General features: G+C 51.0%; 1 protein-coding gene across 1 annotated transcript in view; it reads right to left on the bottom strand.

Moving 5' to 3' along the window:
* COPG2 (coatomer protein complex subunit gamma 2) overlaps nucleotides 1-20,549 on the bottom strand; it is a 58,886-nt gene that overhangs the window by 18,744 nt on the left and 19,593 nt on the right. Inside the window, exons 8-16 of the mRNA XM_015429675.1 lie at nucleotides 19,632-19,718; nucleotides 17,859-18,016; nucleotides 16,318-16,451; nucleotides 15,106-15,173; nucleotides 11,043-11,231; nucleotides 9,357-9,452; nucleotides 4,339-4,582; nucleotides 3,478-3,553; nucleotides 976-1,079 (exon numbers count right to left, since the gene is read on the bottom strand). Of these exons, the coding sequence (XP_015285161.1) occupies nucleotides 976-1,079; nucleotides 3,478-3,553; nucleotides 4,339-4,582; nucleotides 9,357-9,452; nucleotides 11,043-11,231; nucleotides 15,106-15,173; nucleotides 16,318-16,451; nucleotides 17,859-18,016; nucleotides 19,632-19,718 (1,156 nt within the window). The remainder of the gene's footprint in view (nucleotides 1-975; nucleotides 1,080-3,477; nucleotides 3,554-4,338; nucleotides 4,583-9,356; nucleotides 9,453-11,042; nucleotides 11,232-15,105; nucleotides 15,174-16,317; nucleotides 16,452-17,858; nucleotides 18,017-19,631; nucleotides 19,719-20,549) is intronic.

The raw sequence follows: 20,549 nt of genomic DNA, 5'->3' as shown, positions 1-20,549 counted from the left end.
ATGAAATAGATGAGGAGGGGGGAGGAACAGAAGGAAGAAAGACAGAAAGAGAAAGGTGGAAAGAATGAAAGAGGTAGAAAGAAAGGAGAGAGAGAGAGAGAGAAACAAACAAAGAAAGAAAGAGAGAGAGAGATAAAGAAAGAGAGAAAGAAAGAAAGAAAGAGAGAGAGAGAGAGAGAAACAAACAAAGAAAGAAAGAGAGAGAGAGAGAGATAAAGAAAGAGAGAAAGAAAAGAAAGAGAGAGAGAGAGAGAGAGAGAGAGAAACAAAGAAAGAAAGAGAGAGAGAGAGATAAAGAAAGAAAGAAAGAAAGAAAGAAAGAAAGAAAGAAAGAAAGAAAGAGAGGAAGGAAGGAAGGAAGGAAGGGAGGAAGGAAAAGAAAGAAAGAAAGAGAAAAAAGAAAGAAAACAAAGGGAGAAAGAAAAGGGAGAGAAAGAGACAGAAAGAAAGAAAAGGGAGAGAAAGAAAGAGAGAAAGAGAGAAAGAGAGAGAGAAAGGGAGAAAGGAAGGAAGGCAGGAAGGAAGGAAGGAAGGAAGGAAGGAAGAAAGGAAGGAAGGGAGGGAGAAAGGAAGGAAGGAAGGAAGGAAGGAAGGAAGGGGGAGAGAGAAAGAGAGAGAGAAAGAGAGAAAGGAAGGAAGGAAGGAAGGAAGGAAGGAAGGAAGGAAGGAAGGAAGGAAGGAAGGAAGGAAGGAAGGAAGGAGGGAGGGAGGGAGGAATCTGCTGCGTAGAGCAGTCCCAGAGGGGCTACAGCATCCACCGAACGTTCTAAAGGCCTCGAGTTCTCAACAGAGGAGGGATCAGTCCTATGAGCTTGGGGGGAGATTAACTCTGACACCGCCCGACCCCACAGAGAGAACTAAGGTGATGGGAAACTTCCCAGAAGCAGCTAAAAGCATGTATTTTAACGTCATCTTCCACTATGCAGAACGGGGGGAACGACTGACCGGCACGGCCTCACTGCGCCAAGCACCAACCGTTGAAGATGTAGGCGGCGTTCAAGGCCAGCTGCCTCTGCTGCAGGACGTTCAGGTAGAAGGTGGCTCGGTCGCGGACTTCGTCGTCGCTGTCCATCATGCACCTGTCCAGCAAAGGAGAGCGCGGCGGTCAGCAAGGTGAGGAAGAAGGATTTGCTGCCAGAGGATGTAGTGATGGCCATGGGAACATATGGCTTAAACAGGGGATTAGACAGATTCATGGAGGAGAGGTCTATCAGTGGCTACTGGCCATGGTGACTAAAGGGAACCTCCACATTCAGAGGCTGTCAACCTTTGGCTGCCAGTGCCAAGAGGCAACATCAGGGGAAGGCCTCGGCCTCCCTGCCCTGTTGTTGGCCCTCCAGAGGAACTGGTTGGCCACTGGGTGAGACGGGATGCTGGACTGGATGGATTATTTGGTCTGATCCAGCAGGCCAGTGGTGCTCCGTATTCTTGGGGCGCAACTGCGGGAAGGCTTCTGGAGTCCTGGCCATGCTGGTGGACCTCCTGATGGCCCCTGGGTTTGGGCCACTGAGTGACACAGAGTGTTGGACTGGATGGGCCATTGGCCTGACCCAACATGGCTTTTCTTTTTATTGCATTTTAGATAAGGACAACAAACTACAATGAAAATAGGGGAGGGGAACTACATTTAAGGAGAAAGAAAAGATAACCACGATTAACTACGGTAAAAACCCAAGAGAGGAGATCATCAAATTAGCTTGTACACAATGCCACCCCTTAAAACGCTAACAATTTTATGAACTTAGTCTGATACGCTAATATAACTTTTAAATCTTAAATTTAGCTGTTGGGAAAAGACCCCTTAGCATCTCAATATTAACAACCGTATTTTCAAAGGCACAATTCAGAGTCCTTCAGCCTTCATTTTTTCTTATCCCGTCTTTTCCGCAGTTTATAAGGACTTTTAGGAGCCGCTGCCCCCTTTCTCAGACAGAGAGCCCTCTCGGACTCTATGGCTGTTCCGATGTTCTTATGAAAGGCGACAAAGATCGTGCAAGTGTGCTGAAACAGACAATCGCGGGCCTATCAAAAAACAGACCGGTTTCCTGCGATGTCCTGTCTCTCCCGTGCAATTGTTTTATTTATTTATTTAGATTTTTATCCCACCCTCCCCGAAGGCTCAGGGCGGCTAACAGAGGCATAACGCCAAGTAAAACACTGACTAAGAATACAAAATAAACTATTAAATAGTTAAACAGACTTCCGAATTTTAAAATCAAGATGGCGTTCTCGATGATATGACTACATAACAGTACATATCCCCACTGTTGTCCCCTAGGCACGTCCCGCTCCCTCTGATAGTACCCGCACCAGCAGTGGCAATGTGCGGAAATTATAGGGCATTGATGGAACAGTGGGGGTGGCGGCTCCTATGCGAAAGAGCTCCGTCTTACAGGCCCTATACGAGGTCCCGCAGGGCCCGGATCTCCTCCGGGAGCTCGTTCCACCAGATAGGAGCCGCCACCGAAAACGCCCTGGTCCTGGTCATCGCGAATTTGATGGTCTTGGGGCCTGGGACATCCAGGAGATTTTGGTTCCCCGACCGTAGTGCCCTTGGGGTAACACGTGGGGAAAGGCGGTCCCTTAGGTAGGCTTTCCCACTTTGACCTTCAGCTAGACGGTCTCCCTTCGTAGCTTAAGAACATAAGAACATAAGAGAAGCCAATGCTGGATCAGGCCAAAGGCCCATCCAGTCCAACACTCTGTGTCACACAGTGGCCAGAAATACCAGGTGCCATCAGGAGGTCCAGCAGTGGGGCCAGGACATTAGAAGCCATCCCACTGTTGACCCCCCCAAGCCCCAAGATGACAGAGCATCACTTGCCTTATTGGTTTTTAAACTGCTACCCACTGGCCAAACTTCCTTTGGCGTAAATTAAGGCAGCTTCTGCCTTTAAAGCCGCTGACTTTGATTCAATTACCGGCTTTAAAGATAAAGCTAATCAAAGCTGGCCTCGAGCCAGTCACGGGCCGGGGCCGAAGTCAGCTCAGCCCCCTGAACGCCGAGAAGAGAAAAACATTCCCATAGATGGCTTTTTTGGATTACATTCCCAGGTAAAAAGGTAAAGGTTTCCCTTGCTCGAAAGCCAGTCGAGTCCGACTCTAGGGTTGCGGTGCTCATCTCTGTTTCAAAGCGGAAGAGCCAGTGCTGTCTGAAGACGTTTCCGTGGTCATGTGGCCGGCATGACTAAACACCAAGGTGCACGGAACGCTGTGACCTTCCCACCGAAGTGGTACCTATTTATCTACTTGCAATTTCTTGCTTTCGAACTGCTAGGTTGGCAGGAGCTGGAACTAGAGACGGGAGCTCACTCCGTCATGCGGCACACTCGGGTCTCGAACTGCTGAACAACCGACCTTCCACAGCCTGCAGTTCAGCGTCTTAACCACTTGAGCCACCGCAGCTCCTACATTCCCGGACCCACCTGTAAATCCCAAACCCAAAGGAAGATGGGGGGGGGGCGGGCTCCATCTCACCTCTGCAGGAGCACCAGGACGCTGGGCAGGAGGTTCTCGTTCTGGGCACCAAACTTGGCCAGGGCGCTCACGGCAGCTGAAAGAGGAAACGGAGTCTGGAGCCGGAGGCGAGCGGACTTCTCCAAAAACTGCCCCCCTGCCCGGAACCGATTTCCTTCCCAGCTTAGATAATGGTCCCCCTAAGCCAGGGGTGTCGAACTCATTTGTTACAAGGGCCGGATATGACCTAAATGAGACCTTGCTGGGTCGGGCCGTGTGTGTCATAAAATGTAATGCCAGGCAGTGGAGATATAAACTTTATAAAGGACACACACAAAGGGTTGTTTTTAACTTAAAATAAAAACATGCTTGAAGCATCAGCACTCTTGCAATATTTTGTTCATTTAACAGTGTCTGATCACTGACACCTCTTGCTCTGAATTATAGCATCAAAATGTCTGTGCTGTTGCAAACTTGAGTATGCTGTTCAGGTGTGTGTATCTGTAAGCTGTTAACCTACGATGATGCAGCAGCAGCAGAGCTGGAAGAAGAAGTAGAGGACAGCCAGTTCTACTGCGGGCCTGATAGAACCCTGGGCCGCATGTTTGACACCCCTGCTGTAAGCAGTGGAGTCTTGTGAGCAAAAATGCTACTTTGTGAGCTCCTGGCATTAAGGCTGCGAGCGAGCGATTTGGCTACTGCACAGATTAGTTTGCTCCGGAGCCATCCTTTCCTGAGCGGAGACAAAAACGTGTGAGCCGGAGGCTAAACAACTGTGAGCTCGCTCACACCGACTCAGCTTAGAGGGAACACTGAGCTCAGACCTCGCGGTTGTGCTCGAAGTCCTGCGGGGGCCCCGCGGCCGTGGGAACCCGGACTCACCGGCCCTGACGGCTTCGTTCTCCAGCACCACCCGGTTGAAGATGAAGCGGATGTACTTGGAGGGGGCGGGGGTCCTGGGCCCCTCCTTGCCCAGCAGGTGGAGGATCTTGGTGGCCAGCACTGTGTGCTCGCAGTCCTCGATGAACTCGCAGAGGTGCGCCAGGCCCGACTCCTTGCTCTCGGGGTTCTCCTCGATGATGCCGATGATGCAGTCCACGATGGCGCGCTTGTACTCAAAGCCGCCCTGGGGGGCCGGGGTGGGGAGAGAAGCACAGGAGACTCAGGTTACAGCCTGGTCCACACGGTCACTCCGGACCAGGTATGCCCCCCATGCTCCCTACCGAGTTCTGGACTCACAAAAAGAATCACGTTTGGACCTGTGGGACACCCTCCTGAGAGCCAGCAGGGTTCGGTGGTCGTGGTGTTGGACTAGGATCGGGGAAACCCCTACGGGAAGTGGGGACACCGTAGAACCGACTGACAATTATATTGCGGTTTTTGATAGGCAAAATATGTGAAATTTACAGAGACGCAATACGCAAATAGATTTTTTTTACAGAGATGCAATACACAAATGGACTATGGTCGGGGACTCAACATCGACTGGTAACCCCAGGTCCCAACGATATTAAATTTGCTGTTACCAGGGCCAGGGCGTTTTCGGTGGTGGCTACTACCTGATGGAATGAGCTCCCGGAGGAGATCCGGGCCCAGGGCCAGGGTGTTTTCGGTGGTGGCTACTACCTGGTGGAATGAACTCCCGGAGGAGATCCGGGCTCAGGACCAGGGTGTTTTCGGTGGCGGCTCCTACCTGGTGGAATGAGCTCCCGGAGAAGATCCGGGCCCAGGACCAGGGTGTTTTCGGTGGCGGCTCTTACCTGGTGGAATGAGCTCCCGGAGGAGATCCGGGCCCAGGACCAGGGTGTTTTCGGTGGCGGCTCCTACCTGGTGGAATGAGCTCCCGGAGGAGATCCGGGCCCAGGGCCAGGGTGTTTTTGGTGGCGGCTCCTACCTGGTGGAATGAGCTCCCGGAGGAGATCCGGGCCCAGGGCCAGGGTGTTTTCGGTGGCGGCTCCTACCTGGTGGAATGAGCTCCCGGAGGAGATCCGGGCCCTGCGGGACTTGGCGCAGTTCCACAAGCCTGTAAGACAGAGCTCTTCCGCCAGGCTTTTGAGTAGGAGCCGCCACCATCACTATACCACCACCGTACCACCACCACTAAATGGAGTGGGTGTCATCGGGGAACGAGACGGCCCTGGGAGGAAGGACGGATCGCTGTACCACCTGGAGTGTACCGTGTCGCTCTGGGACCACTTTGTCCTGTGTGACCCCATCTGTTATTTGTGACATTGAGAGCACTTGTATTTTTATATGAATGATTGTTTTATTGCTCGTTTTATCCTGTTTTTACCTGTTGAATCTTGGCATATGTGCCTCATTTGTTAGCCGCCCTGAGCCCATCCGGGGAGGGTGGGGCATAATTTTTTTTTAAATTTACGTTTTTTAATCGAGTAATGATAACTGTAACATACATAATAACATGAGTGAAAAACTTTTCAGTTTGGTTAGTTCTTGTGCTACTTAAATAAAGCGATTACAATTACTGAATGAACTTGTGATAAAAAATTTTTGAACAATACTTTATACAATGACCAGTATGAAACATAAGAGAATAGATATAGTGTGGTATTACGAAGTGACTGAAAGTAGCTTTTTTGAGTGATTTTAGTGGTATGACCCCAAAATAGATATATTACCATATCAATGCAATGATGAATGACCTTGCAACTAGAAAACCAGGAATCCTGTTAGCCAATGAATTTATTATATTAAAAGTGGTCTTATTGTGTCTGGCATACTTCTTTGTGTTGTGTATCTTCAGAACCATTTCAAGCAGTCTTTCCAAGAGGGAGGTATATATTCTTCTCCCGACAGGTAGGTCAAGATTGGAAACCACTTTGCACTGAACGTCATGTTTGGGTTATTTAATAATAAAATAAATAAATACATAAATTTTGTAAGAAGTATTTCAACAGATATCATAAAGGTGTAAGAGGAAAAAAACCAAAACTTTGCATTTTCCACGTTTTTGTCTGCGTAACTGTATGCTTATATGTTTGTCTGAATTATAATAAAATACAATTTTTTCTCGGGGGAGGGGATCGGAGAAACCCAGGTTCGAACCTCCACTCTACCAAGGAAGAAGAAGAGATTGGATTTATCCCCCGCCCTTCACCACCCAAAGGTGTCTCGGAGCGGCTTACAAACTCCTTTCCCTTCCCCTCCCCACAACAGACACCCCGTGAGCAATGCTCCCTCTAAGCTGTGGAGTCTTGTGAGCAAAAATTCTACTTTGTGAGCTACTGGCATTGAAGTTGTGCATGAGCCATTTGGCTACTGCATAAATTAGTTTGCTCTGGAGCCGTCTTTCCTGAGCTAAGACAAAAAAGTGTGAGCCGGAGGCTAAAAAACTGTGAGCTAGCTTACACTAACTCAGCTGAGAGGGAACACTGCCCATGAGGTAGGTGGGGCTGAGAGAGAGCTCTCTCGGCAACTGCCCTTGAAAGAACAGCTCTGAGAGAACTTTTGACTGACCCAAGGTCACACCAGCAGCTGCATGTGGGGGGGGGGAGTGGGGAATCAAACCTAGTTCTCCCAGATTAGAGTCTGGCGTTCTTAACCACTACACCAAACTGGCCCTCAAAGAAGAGATTGGATTTATCTCCCACCCTTCACCACCCGAAGGCGTCTCAGTGCGGCTTACAATCTCCTTTCCCTTCCCCTCCCCACCACAGACACCCTGTGAGGTAGGTGGGGCTAAGAGAGCTCCCTCGAGGACTGCTCTTAAGAGAAGAGGAATTTGGATTTATACCGTGCCCTTCGCTTGGAGTCTCAGAGCGACTTACAGACTCCTTTCCCTTCCCTTCCCCACAACAGACGCTCTGTGAGGTCGGTGGGGCTGAGAGAGCGCTCCTGAGAACTGCCCTTGAGAGAACAGCTCTGAGAGAACTTGTGACTGACCCAAGGTCACACCATTAGCTGCAAGTGGAGGAGTGGGGAATAAAACCTGGTTCTCCCAGATGATGAAGAGATTGGATTTATACCCCGCCCTTCAGTACCCGAAGGAGTCTCAGAGCGGCTTACCGTCTCCTTTCCCTTCCCCTCCCCACCACAGACACCCGGTGAGGTAGGGAGCTTCCTGTCTCCGCCTGACCTACCTCGCGGGGTGGTGGTTCTGAGGATAAAAGGGAGGAGAGGGAAATGACGTCAGTCGCCTTGGGTCCCCATTGGGGGAGAAAAGGTAGGGTATGAATGAAGTGAATAAACGGAAGATTCAAATCGTTGCTGTTCACAGCAACTCCAGCCACTCACAACCAATATACTCTTGTCTTGAGGGATGCCATAATCAGTGAACTGTATGGAGAAAAAAGAAAAAGGAAAGCTTCTAGTTCTCATGGATGTGGGGAAAGAAACACTAAGAAGACCTAGCGTTTAAAAGAAATCGGGTGACAAAGCAAATGGGATTTTGTGGGATTTTGTGGGATTTCTACTGCGCTATTTTAGCCCGTGCTCCGAATTGTTTTGAAGGACCGCTAAACGTGTTTTTTCTCCACATTTCGAGTGGAATCACTGGAGGATGCAGAATGTCTCTGTATCTTCCAGACCCACAAAACTTTCACCAACAATTTTTTTTATTTCATTTCCCAAATGTAACATGTAACAGTGAGAAACTATAACAGCATTATATTGACCAAAATAAAATTAGAATTGCTTTGATACAATCAACTAGCCTTAAATAAAAACACATGCAAGTGTTGTTATCGATTAGCAACCTTTGTATGTTAACTATTACTTCAGCGATATTTTCAGAAACAGAGCCAGTTTGTCTTTAACAAAAGAGGGAACCACTTCTTTTTCTGAAAGAAACCGAATTATTGGGAACCGTTTGCCTGGTTGCTGCAATTAGAAGGGAAATTATTTCTCTAATTCGTTCTGGTGGCAACGGATCGTGCCATATCTCCAATAAGATCGATTCAGGAACAAAAGGAACCACCAGATTGGTAATTTGGCTTATTATCTCAAGTATCACCTTCCAGAAGCGCTGAAGGAGGAGATTGGATTTATACCCCGACCTTCACTACCCAAAGGTGTCTCAGAGCGGCTCACAAACTCCTTTCTCTTCCCCTCCCCACAACAGGCACCCTGTGAGGTAGGCGGGGCTGAGAGAACTCTCTTGAGAACTGTTCCTGAGAGAGCAGCTCTGAGAGAACTTGTGACTGACCCAAGGTCATCCAGCAGCTGCCAAGTGGAGGAGTCGGGAATCAAACTCGGTTCTCCCAGATTAGAGTCTGTGCGCTTAACCACGACACCAAACTGAATGATCAGGCAATCCCACCAGCAATACCAGAATGCCCCAAGGTGCCCACAGCCCTTCCAACACAGTGGTTGATGCCAAGTATATTAAAGCCAACACTGCCATAAAGAAGGTATTCCTTTTGTTTATCCAGACCTTCAGTACCTTTAGCCCAGTTTTCTCTCTTCTGACTGGCCGCAGCTCTCCAGGGTCCCAGGCGTAGAGTGACCCCCCCTTCCCCGACACCCACTGCCGGAAACCCCTTTACCTGGAGACGCCAGCCCCCGGGCCCTTCTTCAGGTACGGCAGCAGCCCTGCCGTGGATCCGTGAACTTCCCTTCGGCTTCCTGTCCTTGAGGAGTTACTGACCACCCCCAATGTTCCCTCTAAGCTGTGGAGTCTTGTGAGCAAAAAAAAATTCTACTTTGTGAGCTACTGGCACTAAAGTTGTGAGTAAGCAACTCGGCTGCTGCATAAATTAGTTTGCTCTGGAGCCCTCCTTCCTGAGCTAAGACAAAAATGTGTCAGCCGGAGGCGAAAAAACTGTGGGCTGGCTCACACTCACTCAGCTTAGAGGGAACTCTGACCCACCACCCCCGCAAAGACGCATCCCGAAGGCCTCTGGTCCCCCCACGCGGCCACTGCAGCCGGCAACCAAACTTACGTCGTCCCTGAGCATGTTGGAGAGGAAGGTCATCATCACGATGTGTTTGCGCGGGTACTTCTGGCAGAGCGCGCTGATGGCCTGGACCACCACCACCTGCGAGGGCAGAGAAACAGACACGTTTATTAAACGATAGGAGCAGCCAGTGTGATGCGGCGGCAAAAAAGGCCAATGTGATCTTGGGGGTGTATCCGACAGAGGCGTAACATCCAGATTGCAGGATGTCATAGCCCCACTGTAAGGAAGCAAGCAAACTGGAGGGGGGGAGGGAGACAGAATGGTGAACCCACTCAAGCACTAGGATACGTAAGCAACCACAGTCACTTTTATACTCAGGTATTATCCCAAAATGGAGCTGCGGTGGCTCAAGCGGTTAAGACGCTGAGCTGCAGGCTGTGGAAGGTCGGTAGTTCAGCAGTTCGAGACCCGGGTGCCGCATGACGGAGTGAGCTCCCGTCTCTAGTTCCAGCTCCTGCCAACCTAGCAGTTCGAAAGCAAGAAATTGCAAGTAGGTAAATAGGTGTTTAGTCATGCTGGCCACATGACCACGGAAACGTCTTCGGACAGCGCTGGCTCTTCGGCTTTGAAACGGAGATGAGCACCGCAACCCTAGAGTCGCATTCGACTGGCTTTCGAGCAAGGGAACCTTTACCTTTACCTTTATTATCCCAAAATACACAAAATTACATACAAGGCATAGTAGCCAATACTGTACAATATCTCAGCGATATAATAAGACTTGACAATTTATACTGCTGATAGCCAAGGAACGATCACAAGGACGCTGCAGGTTGCAATGCTAATAGCAGTGGAGCAGTAATAGCAGTAAGACAAACATTACAAAGCAGCCGCCTTTCGCTTGGTTTCGTATCAAGAATTCATCGGAAGCAAATCAACTCTCAGTATTATACAGACAGGTCCAATATGAGAAATCTTCAGAGTTGATTTGCTTCTGATGAAGTCTTGATACGAAACCAAGCGAAAGCCGGCTGCTTATTATATCGCTGAGATATTGTACAGTATTGGCTATTATGCCTTGTATGTAATTTTGTGTATTTTGGAATAATACCTGAGTATACCTGCTTGGAAAAGGATTTGCCTTTTCTCTGGGCTCAGGTTGTATCCAATGTTCCCTCTAAGCTGTGGAGTCTTGTGAGCAAAAATTCTACTTTGTGAGCTACTGGCCATTGAAGTTGTGAGCCAGTGATTTGGCCGCTGCATAAATCAGTTTGCTCTGGAGCCCTCCTTCCTGAGCGAAGACCAAAATGTGTGAGCCGGAGGCTAAAAAACTGTGAGCTGGCTCACACTAACTCAGCTTAGAGGAAACACTGGTTGTATCTATTGATTGCATGGGCTCAGGGCGGCTCACAGCACAGATGCAACAATAAATATGCCATTAAAAACCAATTAAACAAAAACAGGATGGCAGGGAAAAAAGAGCATCGCTCCAGAGAAGCCGAACACACTTCTTGTTTGGTGTTAGCGGGATCGAAGGCATCTGTAGGCCTGCTATGGGCAGGGGAGGCTGAGAGGGTAAAAAAAAAAGTCCGTTGCCTCCACCAAAGGCCTGGCGGAAGAGCTCCGTCTCGCAGGCTCATGTCCGCTCCCTCCTTAGGGAGACACGGGACGCTGGCCCGGCAGTGAGAAAGGGGGGACAGGACAGCCCGACAGGCGGCCAAGGCTGACCTTGAACTCGTCGGAGATCTCGGACACGAAGGACGAGATCTGCTTCATGAGCCTGTCCACGCTGCTCTCGCTGCCCGTCTTCAGGAGGGTGGTGATGGCCAGGGTGGCGATGCTGCGGTTCGAGTCGGTGATCAGGTTTTCCAGGTCCAGGTTGCAGGCCGTCACGGCGGAGGGGTGCTTCATGGCCACCTGTGAGAACCAGCCCGGGAGGAGGAGGAGATCGGATTTGTACCCCGCCCTTCACTTGGGAGTCTCGGAGCGGCTTACAGACTCCTTCCCCTTCCCCTCCCCACCACAGACACCCTGGGAGGTAGGCGGGGCTGAGAGAGCTCTGACGGAAACTGCTCTTTTTCAAGGACAGCTCTGATCAGAACTACAGCTTGTTCAAGGTCATCCAGCAGCTGCAAGTGGAGGAGTGGGGAATCAAACCCCGTTCTCCAAGATTAGAGTCCACACACTTAACCGCTACACCAAACTGGAAGAAGGAGGAGGAGGAGGAGATTGGATTTATTCCCCGCCCTTCACTCAGAGTCTCAGAGCGGCTTACAAACTCCTTTCCCTTCCCCTCCCCACAACAGACACCCCTGTGAGGTCAGCGGGGCTGAGAGAGCTCTTGACAGAAACTGATCTTTTTCAAGGACAGCTCTGACAGAACTTGTGACTGACCCAAGGTCACACCAGCAGCTGCAAGTGAAGGAGTGGGGAATCAAACCCGATTCTCCCAGATTAGAGTCCCCGCACTTAACCACCGCACCAAACAGGCAACCAGGGGGAGCTTCATGGAGCGGAAGACCCCCTTGCAGGGGAAGCCAAACGCCAAGCACAAAAATCGACGGTGACGGTGACGAAATGATTGACGTGGCATTGCCCAGGGTGGGCTCCAGAAGTGGGGGTGCTGGGCGGTGGTCGGGTACCCAGAGGCTCACTTGCCCCAACACCTCCCCCATTCTCTCTTTGCAAGGAGCACCCGAGAGCAATGCAGGCAAGGGGAGAGACACCACAGCTCTGCACGCGTCTCTTCCAAGTAACGGCAGACCACAGGGAGGACTTGAAACGACAGCTTGAAACAGGAAGTGCCAAGGCAGGATTACAGCTGAACGTCAAGGAGACAGAGGTAGTGACCAATGCTCCCTCTAACCTGTGGAGCCCTGTGAGCAAAAATTCTCCTTTGCGAGCTACCAGCATTAAAGTTGTGAGTGAGCCATTTGGCGACTGCATCAATTAGTTGGCTCTTGAGCCCTCCTTCCTGAGCTAAGACAAAAAGGTGTGAGCCGGAGGCTAAAAAATGGTGAGCTAGCTCACACTCACTCAGAGGGAACACTGGTAGTGACCAATGTTCCCTCTAAACTGTGGAGTCTTGTGAGCAAAAATTCTACTTTGTGAGCTGCTGGCATTAAAGTTGTGAGCAAGCATCTTGGCTACTGCATAAATTAGTTTGCTCTGGAGCCCTCCTTCCTGAGCTAAGACAAAAATGTGTGAGCTGGAGGCTAAAAACCTGTGAGCTAGCTCACACTAACTCAGCTTAGAGGGAACCCTGGCAGTGACTACTGGGGAATGACACCATTTTAAGGCAGGCAGTTAAGAAACTGAGATTGTTCAACGTTTTCTTTTCCGTCAACCAAAAGGCAGACGGCCAACCGAGGACTCAAAAGGCGGCTAAGCCTGGGAAGGACAGGCAGGCCGGAGCTAGAAGAGACTCTTTAAGTGGAAGGATGTGTCTCACCAGTGACCAAGACCAGGCTAACGCATTGTCAGGTCTGACTGACCTTGGGGTTCGCTTCAGTAGATAAGATTGCAGCTAGCCAGCAGACAGGAAACTCTCAGCACACGGCAAATATCCTTAAAAAGCTCATTTCGTTTAATTGAACATAACCACTCAAACACTCAGGATGTATGCAGTGCAGAAATCATCCAACCTATGAGCAGTTGGCAATGAAACATTTAAAATGCAGAGTTACGGATGGCAATTCTAAAAAGAGAAGCTGCAGCTTCTTATATGACAAGTCCTCGTAGACGGTTCAGTAGTGAATCACCATAGAACAGAATCCAGTTCCATCTCCTGAGGCAGCTTATCAACCCAATGTCCAAGGATACTCTGGTGCCTCCTGAAAGGTTAATCAGCATCTCCTGATCTGGGCTCATGCCACTCCCTTGAGATAACCGAGGCTTGCAGCTGCCGGCAATTACCCCCACCAGGCTGCCTTCCTCCTCCAAGGATGGATCCTGTCAAACTTATGACCCAATCATCAGGTCTTAGTAAATTATAGGCTCATTCAGCCCTCATCCCTTACACGCATCATTTCTGTACGGGTGTGAAAGTTGGACAAGAAGGAAGACTGACGGGAAGGAAGTGGATTCCTTTGGAATGTGGTGCCCAATGCTCCCTTCTAAGCTGTGGAGTCTTGTGAGCAAAACTTCCACTTTGTGAGCTGCCGGCATTAAAGTGGTGAGCGAGCGATTGGGCTGCTGCGTCAATGAGTTTGCTCTGGAGCCACCCTCCCTGAGCCGAGACAAAAAGGTGTGAGCCGGAGGCTAAAAAGCTGTGAGCTAGCTCACACTAACTCAGCTTAGAGGGAACACTGGCTGGTGTCGGAGGAGAGCCTTATGGATAACGGAGACCACCAAAAATCAGCGGGTCCCAGATCGAATCCAGCCTCAACTCTCCCTTGCAAGCTAAAATGACTCGACTGAGGCTATTGTGCGTTGGTCACCTTATGAGAAGACTCACTGGGAAAGACAATCATGCTAGGAAAAGTGGAAGGCCCCCAGATGAACTTGCAAATTTTTACCCTGATTTAACTTTAGTTGCTGTAGATTTCCCGGGCGGTGTGGCCGTGGTCTTGGCGTTGCAGGACCTGACGTTTCGCCAGCAGCTGTGACTGGCATCCTCAGAGGTATAACACAGAAAGATGGAGGACTCTCTGTGTGACCTGCCTACCATTTTTCTTCTCACCTTGACACAGTGGAGCCTGAGCGGTGGGTGTTGCCGTCTGACACACTTCCGGGGATGTCAAGGGGCGTGACAAATGCAAATAAGTTATGCTAATGAGCTCCTGCACCTCCTTTCCTACGAAATGACCCCTGACGAGAACTGAGCACTGATCTTAAGTCTTATTCAGGCACAAGCTCTCCCTCCTCTGTGACGGCAGATCTGCACGTTCCCCTCCCCCCCATAGCTAGCAATCCAAAACAGTCCCGTGGAGCCTGAGCGGTGGGTGTTGCCGTCTGACACACTTCCGGTGATGTCAGGGGGTGTGGCACATGCAAATAAGTTATGCTAATGAGCTCCTGCACCTCCTTTCCTACGAAATGACCCCTGCTTACAGCACCACGGAGGCGTGTGTAAGGGATGAGAGAAATGAGCTTATAAATTGCTAAGCCTCAGTGATCAGAAAGGAGCCTAAGTTTGGGCAGGATTCTACCTTTAGGGAGGGGAGGCTGTGTGCCATGGCAATTACCAGCAGCTGCAAGGTTTCGTTATCTAATGGGAGCTTTGGTTAGACAGAGGTATTATTGTTGCAGGGCGCACCAGAGTTTCTTTGGACGTTGATGTGATGAATTGTCCCGAAAGACGTCCCAGATCGCCCCAAGCTGACTTGGCTATGGAATGTGCTGCGAGGAATGATTGGTGAAAAGCTGCAGCTTCCTTTTATGAATGGTCATTTTATCTTTGTAAGTTACGTGTTTTATCGCCAACAGCTTCAACGGGGGCTGTTTTCTGCTCTGCACACAGCCCGTGAGTGTAAAGACTGTTTTATCTATTAAATGAACTGTTTTTAACAAATATTTCCACTGCTGCCGGGAGCTGCGTCTGTGGTTGCATCGTTCATTTGCAAGCTGAAGCGAACCCCCCAAGGTCTGTTCGACCTGACAGCGTGCTAGATGGCGGGATGGGGAGCGGAGCAGCGAGAGGCCCTGCATCGGCAGCCGCTGCAAGGAACGGGGCCGGCTGTGGGGGTATCAGCTGGGGGAGAGGCCCAATGCTGGCTGGAGAGCCTTGGCGAGCCCACACTTTTGGAAAAAAACCCCCCCAATAAAGAGGTTGTGCTCCAGAGACACTGACCTTATTGAGAGTCCGCACCGCTGCATACCTCAAGACGGGCTTGGGGGAACTGCAGAAGAGCTGGAGCACTGGAAAGGAGCAAGAAGAATACACTTGAAAAGAGTGCACGGCGAGGTCCAGAGCCCTTAACCCTTTGCGGTGTGCATTTGCCTGGTGAATGATCTGTGCTGCTGGCCTTAATGGATCATAGAATCCTAGAGTCGGAAGGGACCTCCAGGGTCATCAACTGCACCCTGCCTGGTGGAACATCCCTGCCTTGCGTGCCCTGCAGAATGGCAACAAGTCCCGCGAGGGAGGGGGAGGAGGAAGAAGAAGAAGAAAGAAGAGGAGGGGGAGGAGATTGGATTTATACCCTGCCCTTCACTACCCAAAGGTGTCTCAGAGCGGCTTCCAATCTCCTTTCCCTTCCCCTTCCCAAAACAGACACCCTGTGAGGCAGGTGGGGCTGAGAGAGCTCTCTTGAGAACTGCTCTTGAGAGAAGAAGTGATTGGGTTTATACCCCACCCTTCACTACCCGAAGGAGTCCCAGAGCGGCTGACAAACTCCTTTCCCTTCCCCTCCCAACAGACACCCTGGGAGGCAGATGGGGCTGAGAGAGCTCTCTTGAGGACTGCTCGAGAGAAGAAGTGATTGGATCTATACCCTGCCCTTCACTACCCAAAGGAGTCTCAGAGCGGCTTACAGACTCCTTCACCTTCCCCTCCTCACTACTGACACCCTGTGAGGTCGGTGGGGCTGAGAGAGCTCTCTTGAGGACTGCTCTTGAGAGAAGAAGAGATTGGGTTTCTACCCTGCCCTTCACTACCCAAAGGAGTCTCAGAGCAGCTTACAAACTCCTTTCCCGTCCCCTCCCACAACAGACATACACCCTGTGAGGTAAAAGAAGAAGAGATTGCATTTATACCCCGCCCTTCACTACCTGGAGTCTCAGAGCGGCTTACAGATGCCTGTCCCTTCCTCTCCCCACAACAGACTCCCTGTGAGGTGGGTAGGGCTGAGAGAGCTCTCTCGAGGACTGCCCTGGAGTGAACAGCTCTGAGAGAAGTTGTGACTGGCCCAAAGTCACCCAGCTGGCGTTCATGTGGAGGAGTGGGGAGTCAAACCCGGTTCTCCCAGATTAGAGTCCACGTTCCTAACCGCTATGCCAAACTGGCTTAGTTCTCCAGATACACAGCCCCGCCCTGTTCCTCGGCTGCTTCTCCCCTGCTCACCAGAGACGGCCGGCGCCAGTTCCCTGGCCGTGCAGTTCGGGAGATGGATGATCGCAGAGGCCGCCTCGTAAATCACCATCTCGTGTTTGTTCCGTAGGCAGCTTTCAATGAAATCGAACAGTGGGTTGTCGTGCCTGCCACCCAGAGAGAGAGAGAGAGAACTGGCGTTATGGATGACCAGAACGGGAAGCTGTTCATAATGTGGGTTCAGAAGGTGAGCGAGGGTCTAGTGCTGCCCAACGGCCTCAATTAGCCCACTGGGATCGCCAGGAGATGTTGACTCTCAGAGCGTAACGCTCTCTGAGGCGTATATGGGAAGAGGTGGTCCCTTAGGTACATTGGTCCCAGGCCATATAAGGCTCTGAAGGTAATGACCAACACCTTGAAGCCAAGCCGGTACTCAACTGGCAGCCAACGCAGCTGACAGAGCACATGCCGAATGTGAGCCCGCACGGGCGTCGCTGTATCTTAAAGAAGTGTGCGTGGACAGGAAAGCTGATACCCGGAATAAAACTTTTGTTGGTCTCAAAGCTGCCCCTGGACTTGGAACTTTGTTCTGCAGAGGCCTAAATTATGAGAAGAGACTTTTGTCGCCGCTTGCCAGTCAAGAACCGCGGGAACCGAAGGGCCCCTTGTCAGTATCGGACAAAGAGAGGTTTGACTCTTGACAGGTCAGCACACACACACCCCAATCTTGTCGGTGTCTTAAGGTGCGACTGGACTCAAATCTGGCTCTTCTACTGCAGACCCAACAAGGCCACCCTCTGAAACTGGTGGGAAGGGTCTTCCTCGCCAGTCTGCTTTCTCGTGTCCCGCTGCTGTGCTCGGAAAGGGAAGCGTGTCCTTCTCCGGCCTAGAATCGTAGAGCTGGAAGGGACCTCCAGGACAACGCTCCCTCTATGCTGTGGAGTCCTGTGAGCAAAAAATCTACTTGGTGAGCGACTGGCATGAACGTTGTGAGCGAGCGATTGGGCTGCTGCGTAAATCGGGTTGCTCTGGAGCCATCCCTCCCTGAGCGGAGACAAAAATGTGTGAACCAGAGGCTAAAAAACGGTGAGCTAGCTCACACTCACTCAGCTTAGAGGGAACACTGCTCCAGGGCCATCTAGTCCAACCCCCTGCACAAGGCAGGGGATTCACAAACACCTCCCCCCTACACCCCCGGTGACCCCTGTTCCATGCCCAGAAGATGACAAAAAACCTCCAAGATCCCCTGCCAAACTGGCCTGGAGAAAAACGGCTTCCTGACCTCAAAGTGGCGATCGGCATTTCCCTGGGCATGCAAGAACTGAGCACACTGATGTGTGTTTAAAGGGTGCAGCTTGAACGCTAGAGCAAGTGGGAAGACTCCATTCAGCATGCTCCACGCCCCGTCCATCAGGCTGTTCGCTCTGCATTTTCTTCAAGCTGTACACACCCACGGCCCCTCGATCCCTGAACAGATGGAGGTTCCCAGAAACTGCTAGAAACCCAGAAGCCTTTCAGGGGTCCCCTTACAGGCTGCTGGTTTTGGATCTCTGTCCGAGACCAAGGCCCCTTACCCCTCTTCGGACTCCTTCAGGAGCCGGCTGGCTATCCGGATAAGCATGCAGTAGGCGAACTGGGACTTGAGGCCCGACTTCGTGAACTTGTTCAGCATCTTGGAAACGCCCAGACGGTCGTTCTTCCGGAGATGGTACAGCAGCCCCAAAGCGTGATACTGGCGCACCAGAGGAGAGGGGGGGGAAACACACACTGTCACAAAAAGATCTGTTATCGGCGCATGCCCGGAATACGAAGATTTGCCGTTCCCCGCCAATAGAAACATTTCCGTATCAATAGAACCAAGCTTGAGTCCAGGGGCACCTTTGAGTCCAACGAAGTCTAATTCTAAGTCCTTGGCAGATTCCCAGCCGGATACCAGCCAGGGCCCACCCTGCTTAGCTTCCCAGATCTGACGAGTTCAGGCTAGCCTGGGCTACCCACGCCAGGGCAGAGACAAACAGAGGGGGTCTGCCGCTGCCTGCCTCTGCGTAGCAACCCTGGACTTCCTTGGTGGTCTCCCACCCAGATACTAGCCAGCACCCACCCTGCGGAACTGTGAGAGGTCCCGCGGGGCCCTGATCTCCTCCGGGAGCTCGTTCCACCAGGCGGGGGCCGCCACAAATCTCACTCCCTCTAGCAGAGGTTCAAGGGTCTCACCCCAATGGAAACATATTAGCACCCAGTAGCCCACCCGGCTCCAAGTCCAACGTTTGATGACCAAAAAAAAAGGAAAGGAAAGCCTTCATTTTTAACCTCCTCTGGGACACCTGGTCACCAGTGTTCCTTCTAAGCTGAGTGAGTGTGAGCTAGCTCAGAGTGTTTTAGCCTCCGGCTCACAGATTTTTGCCTTTGCTCAGGAAGGATGTGGCTCCAGAGCAAACTAATTGATGCAGTAGCCAAATCACTTGCTCAGAACTTTAATGCCAGTAGCTCACAAAGTAGAATTTTTGCTCACAAGACTCTATAGCTTAGGGGGAACATTGGTCACAGGCACTAACTGGACCTTGCAACCAGATTCACCTGAGCCCAACACTGGTCAGACATATGTAAATGAATATTGGGCAGAGGCAGGGGTCATCTCCTGCGGGAGCGCACAGGAGCGGCGCACCGGCAGTAAGGAGCCCAGGGGGCGGGCACATGCAACAAGCCCCACCCCCTGCTCCCAGCAGCCCTCAGTCAGAGCAAGAAGCAGCCAGATAAGCTGCAGAGCCCCCCCCCCCCCCGGGCCGCCTTCAGGTACAAGCTCTCCCTCCTCTGCAAGAACAGATCTGCACATGTTCCCCCACACCCACAATAGCTAGCAATCCAAAACAGTCCAGTGGAGCCTGAGCCGTCTGACATATGCAAATAACTTATGCAAGTAAGTTATGCTAATGAGCTCCTGCACCTCTTTTTCCACAAAAGGACCCCTGGGCAGAGGTAATGGAAGGTGGAGCTGATTGAGATCCACATGCTCGGCCGTTGCATGGGAAGCCCAACCAGCCTCAGCGGCCCAAGGTCATTCCTAAAAAACAAGTCTTCACGGAGTCAGTGCTAATGGTCTACAGGTGGCCTTATCAGCCCTTCCCCAGCTCAAGCATGTCAGCTAAGCACTGGCTTCTGCAAGGAACTACACACGATGAACCACTAAAAAAAATAAAATAAACCCCCCCCCCTCCGGTTACTACAGACCCTCCTTAGCAACTTATTTTAAAACCCGCCTAACGCCATGCAACCACCTTTCCACCTCCTCCCACGGCACACGTTTGCAGCGACGAGGCCGTACGCTCCCGCGTCCCTCGGGCGCGTACCTGCACCATGATGTTGTCGCTAGAAGCGGCTTCTTGGGCTTCGTTGATCCACCGCTTGACCACGTCGTAGTTGATCTTCACCAGGTGCTGGAAAACAATGGCCGAGAATCGGTAACGGCGGCCGCAGCCCTGGCCCACGTCTGGCCCTGCCTGGTGTGCGACTAAGAGACGTTTAAATGGCAAAGACGGCTGCCACGCCCGATGAGACCTGAAGGGTACGGGCAGGAGACGCGTGTGTGGGAAGGGAGCGGGACAAAAACAGTGACTGCGCTGCACATCCTCTGTTACGTTGGCAGCCAGAACTTCAACTTGTTTCAGTGAACTAAGGGACGGCCTGTGGCGTCCTCTCATTAGGGAGGACTGGTTTTCCCTTTAAATGTGCTCTTTGCTTTTGTAAACGGGGTAGATTCGGCTGCCACCAGGAATTTAAGGATTTCCAAATCTTCTCTCTGTTTGTTTGCTGGTAAGGTGACCTATCCTGCCAACCTAGCAGTTCGAAAGCAAGAAATTGCAAGTAGATAAATAGGTACCACTCCGGTGGGAAGGTAACAGCGTTCCGTGCGCCTTGGCGTTTAGTCATGCCAGCCACATGACCACGGAAACGTCTTCGGACAGCGCTGGCTCTTCGGCTTGGAAATGGAGATGAGCACCGCAACCCTAGAGTCGGACTTGACTGGCTTTCGAGCAAGGGAACCTTTACCTTTACTTAAAGTGACCTAGAGTCGGAGCTTTTCAGGGATCTATGTGGTCCTGAGGAAAGACAGAACTAAATTCGGGGATTAACTCGAACAAGAGATGATTTATTGAAGTAAGAACAAAATATGAGGTTGGTTATTCTGTAACTATCTTGGATAAAGGGACCTGAACATATGTCTATCAAGCGTATCTCACACACAGTCTTTTTTTCCTTTCCTTTTG

This window comes from Gekko japonicus, unplaced genomic scaffold (assembly GCF_001447785.1).
Source record: "Gekko japonicus isolate JY-2015 unplaced genomic scaffold, Gekko_japonicus_V1.1 scaffold696, whole genome shotgun sequence".
Classification (NCBI taxonomy): domain Eukaryota; kingdom Metazoa; phylum Chordata; class Lepidosauria; order Squamata; family Gekkonidae; genus Gekko; species Gekko japonicus.
This window is presented reverse-complemented; position numbering and strand designations above follow the sequence as displayed.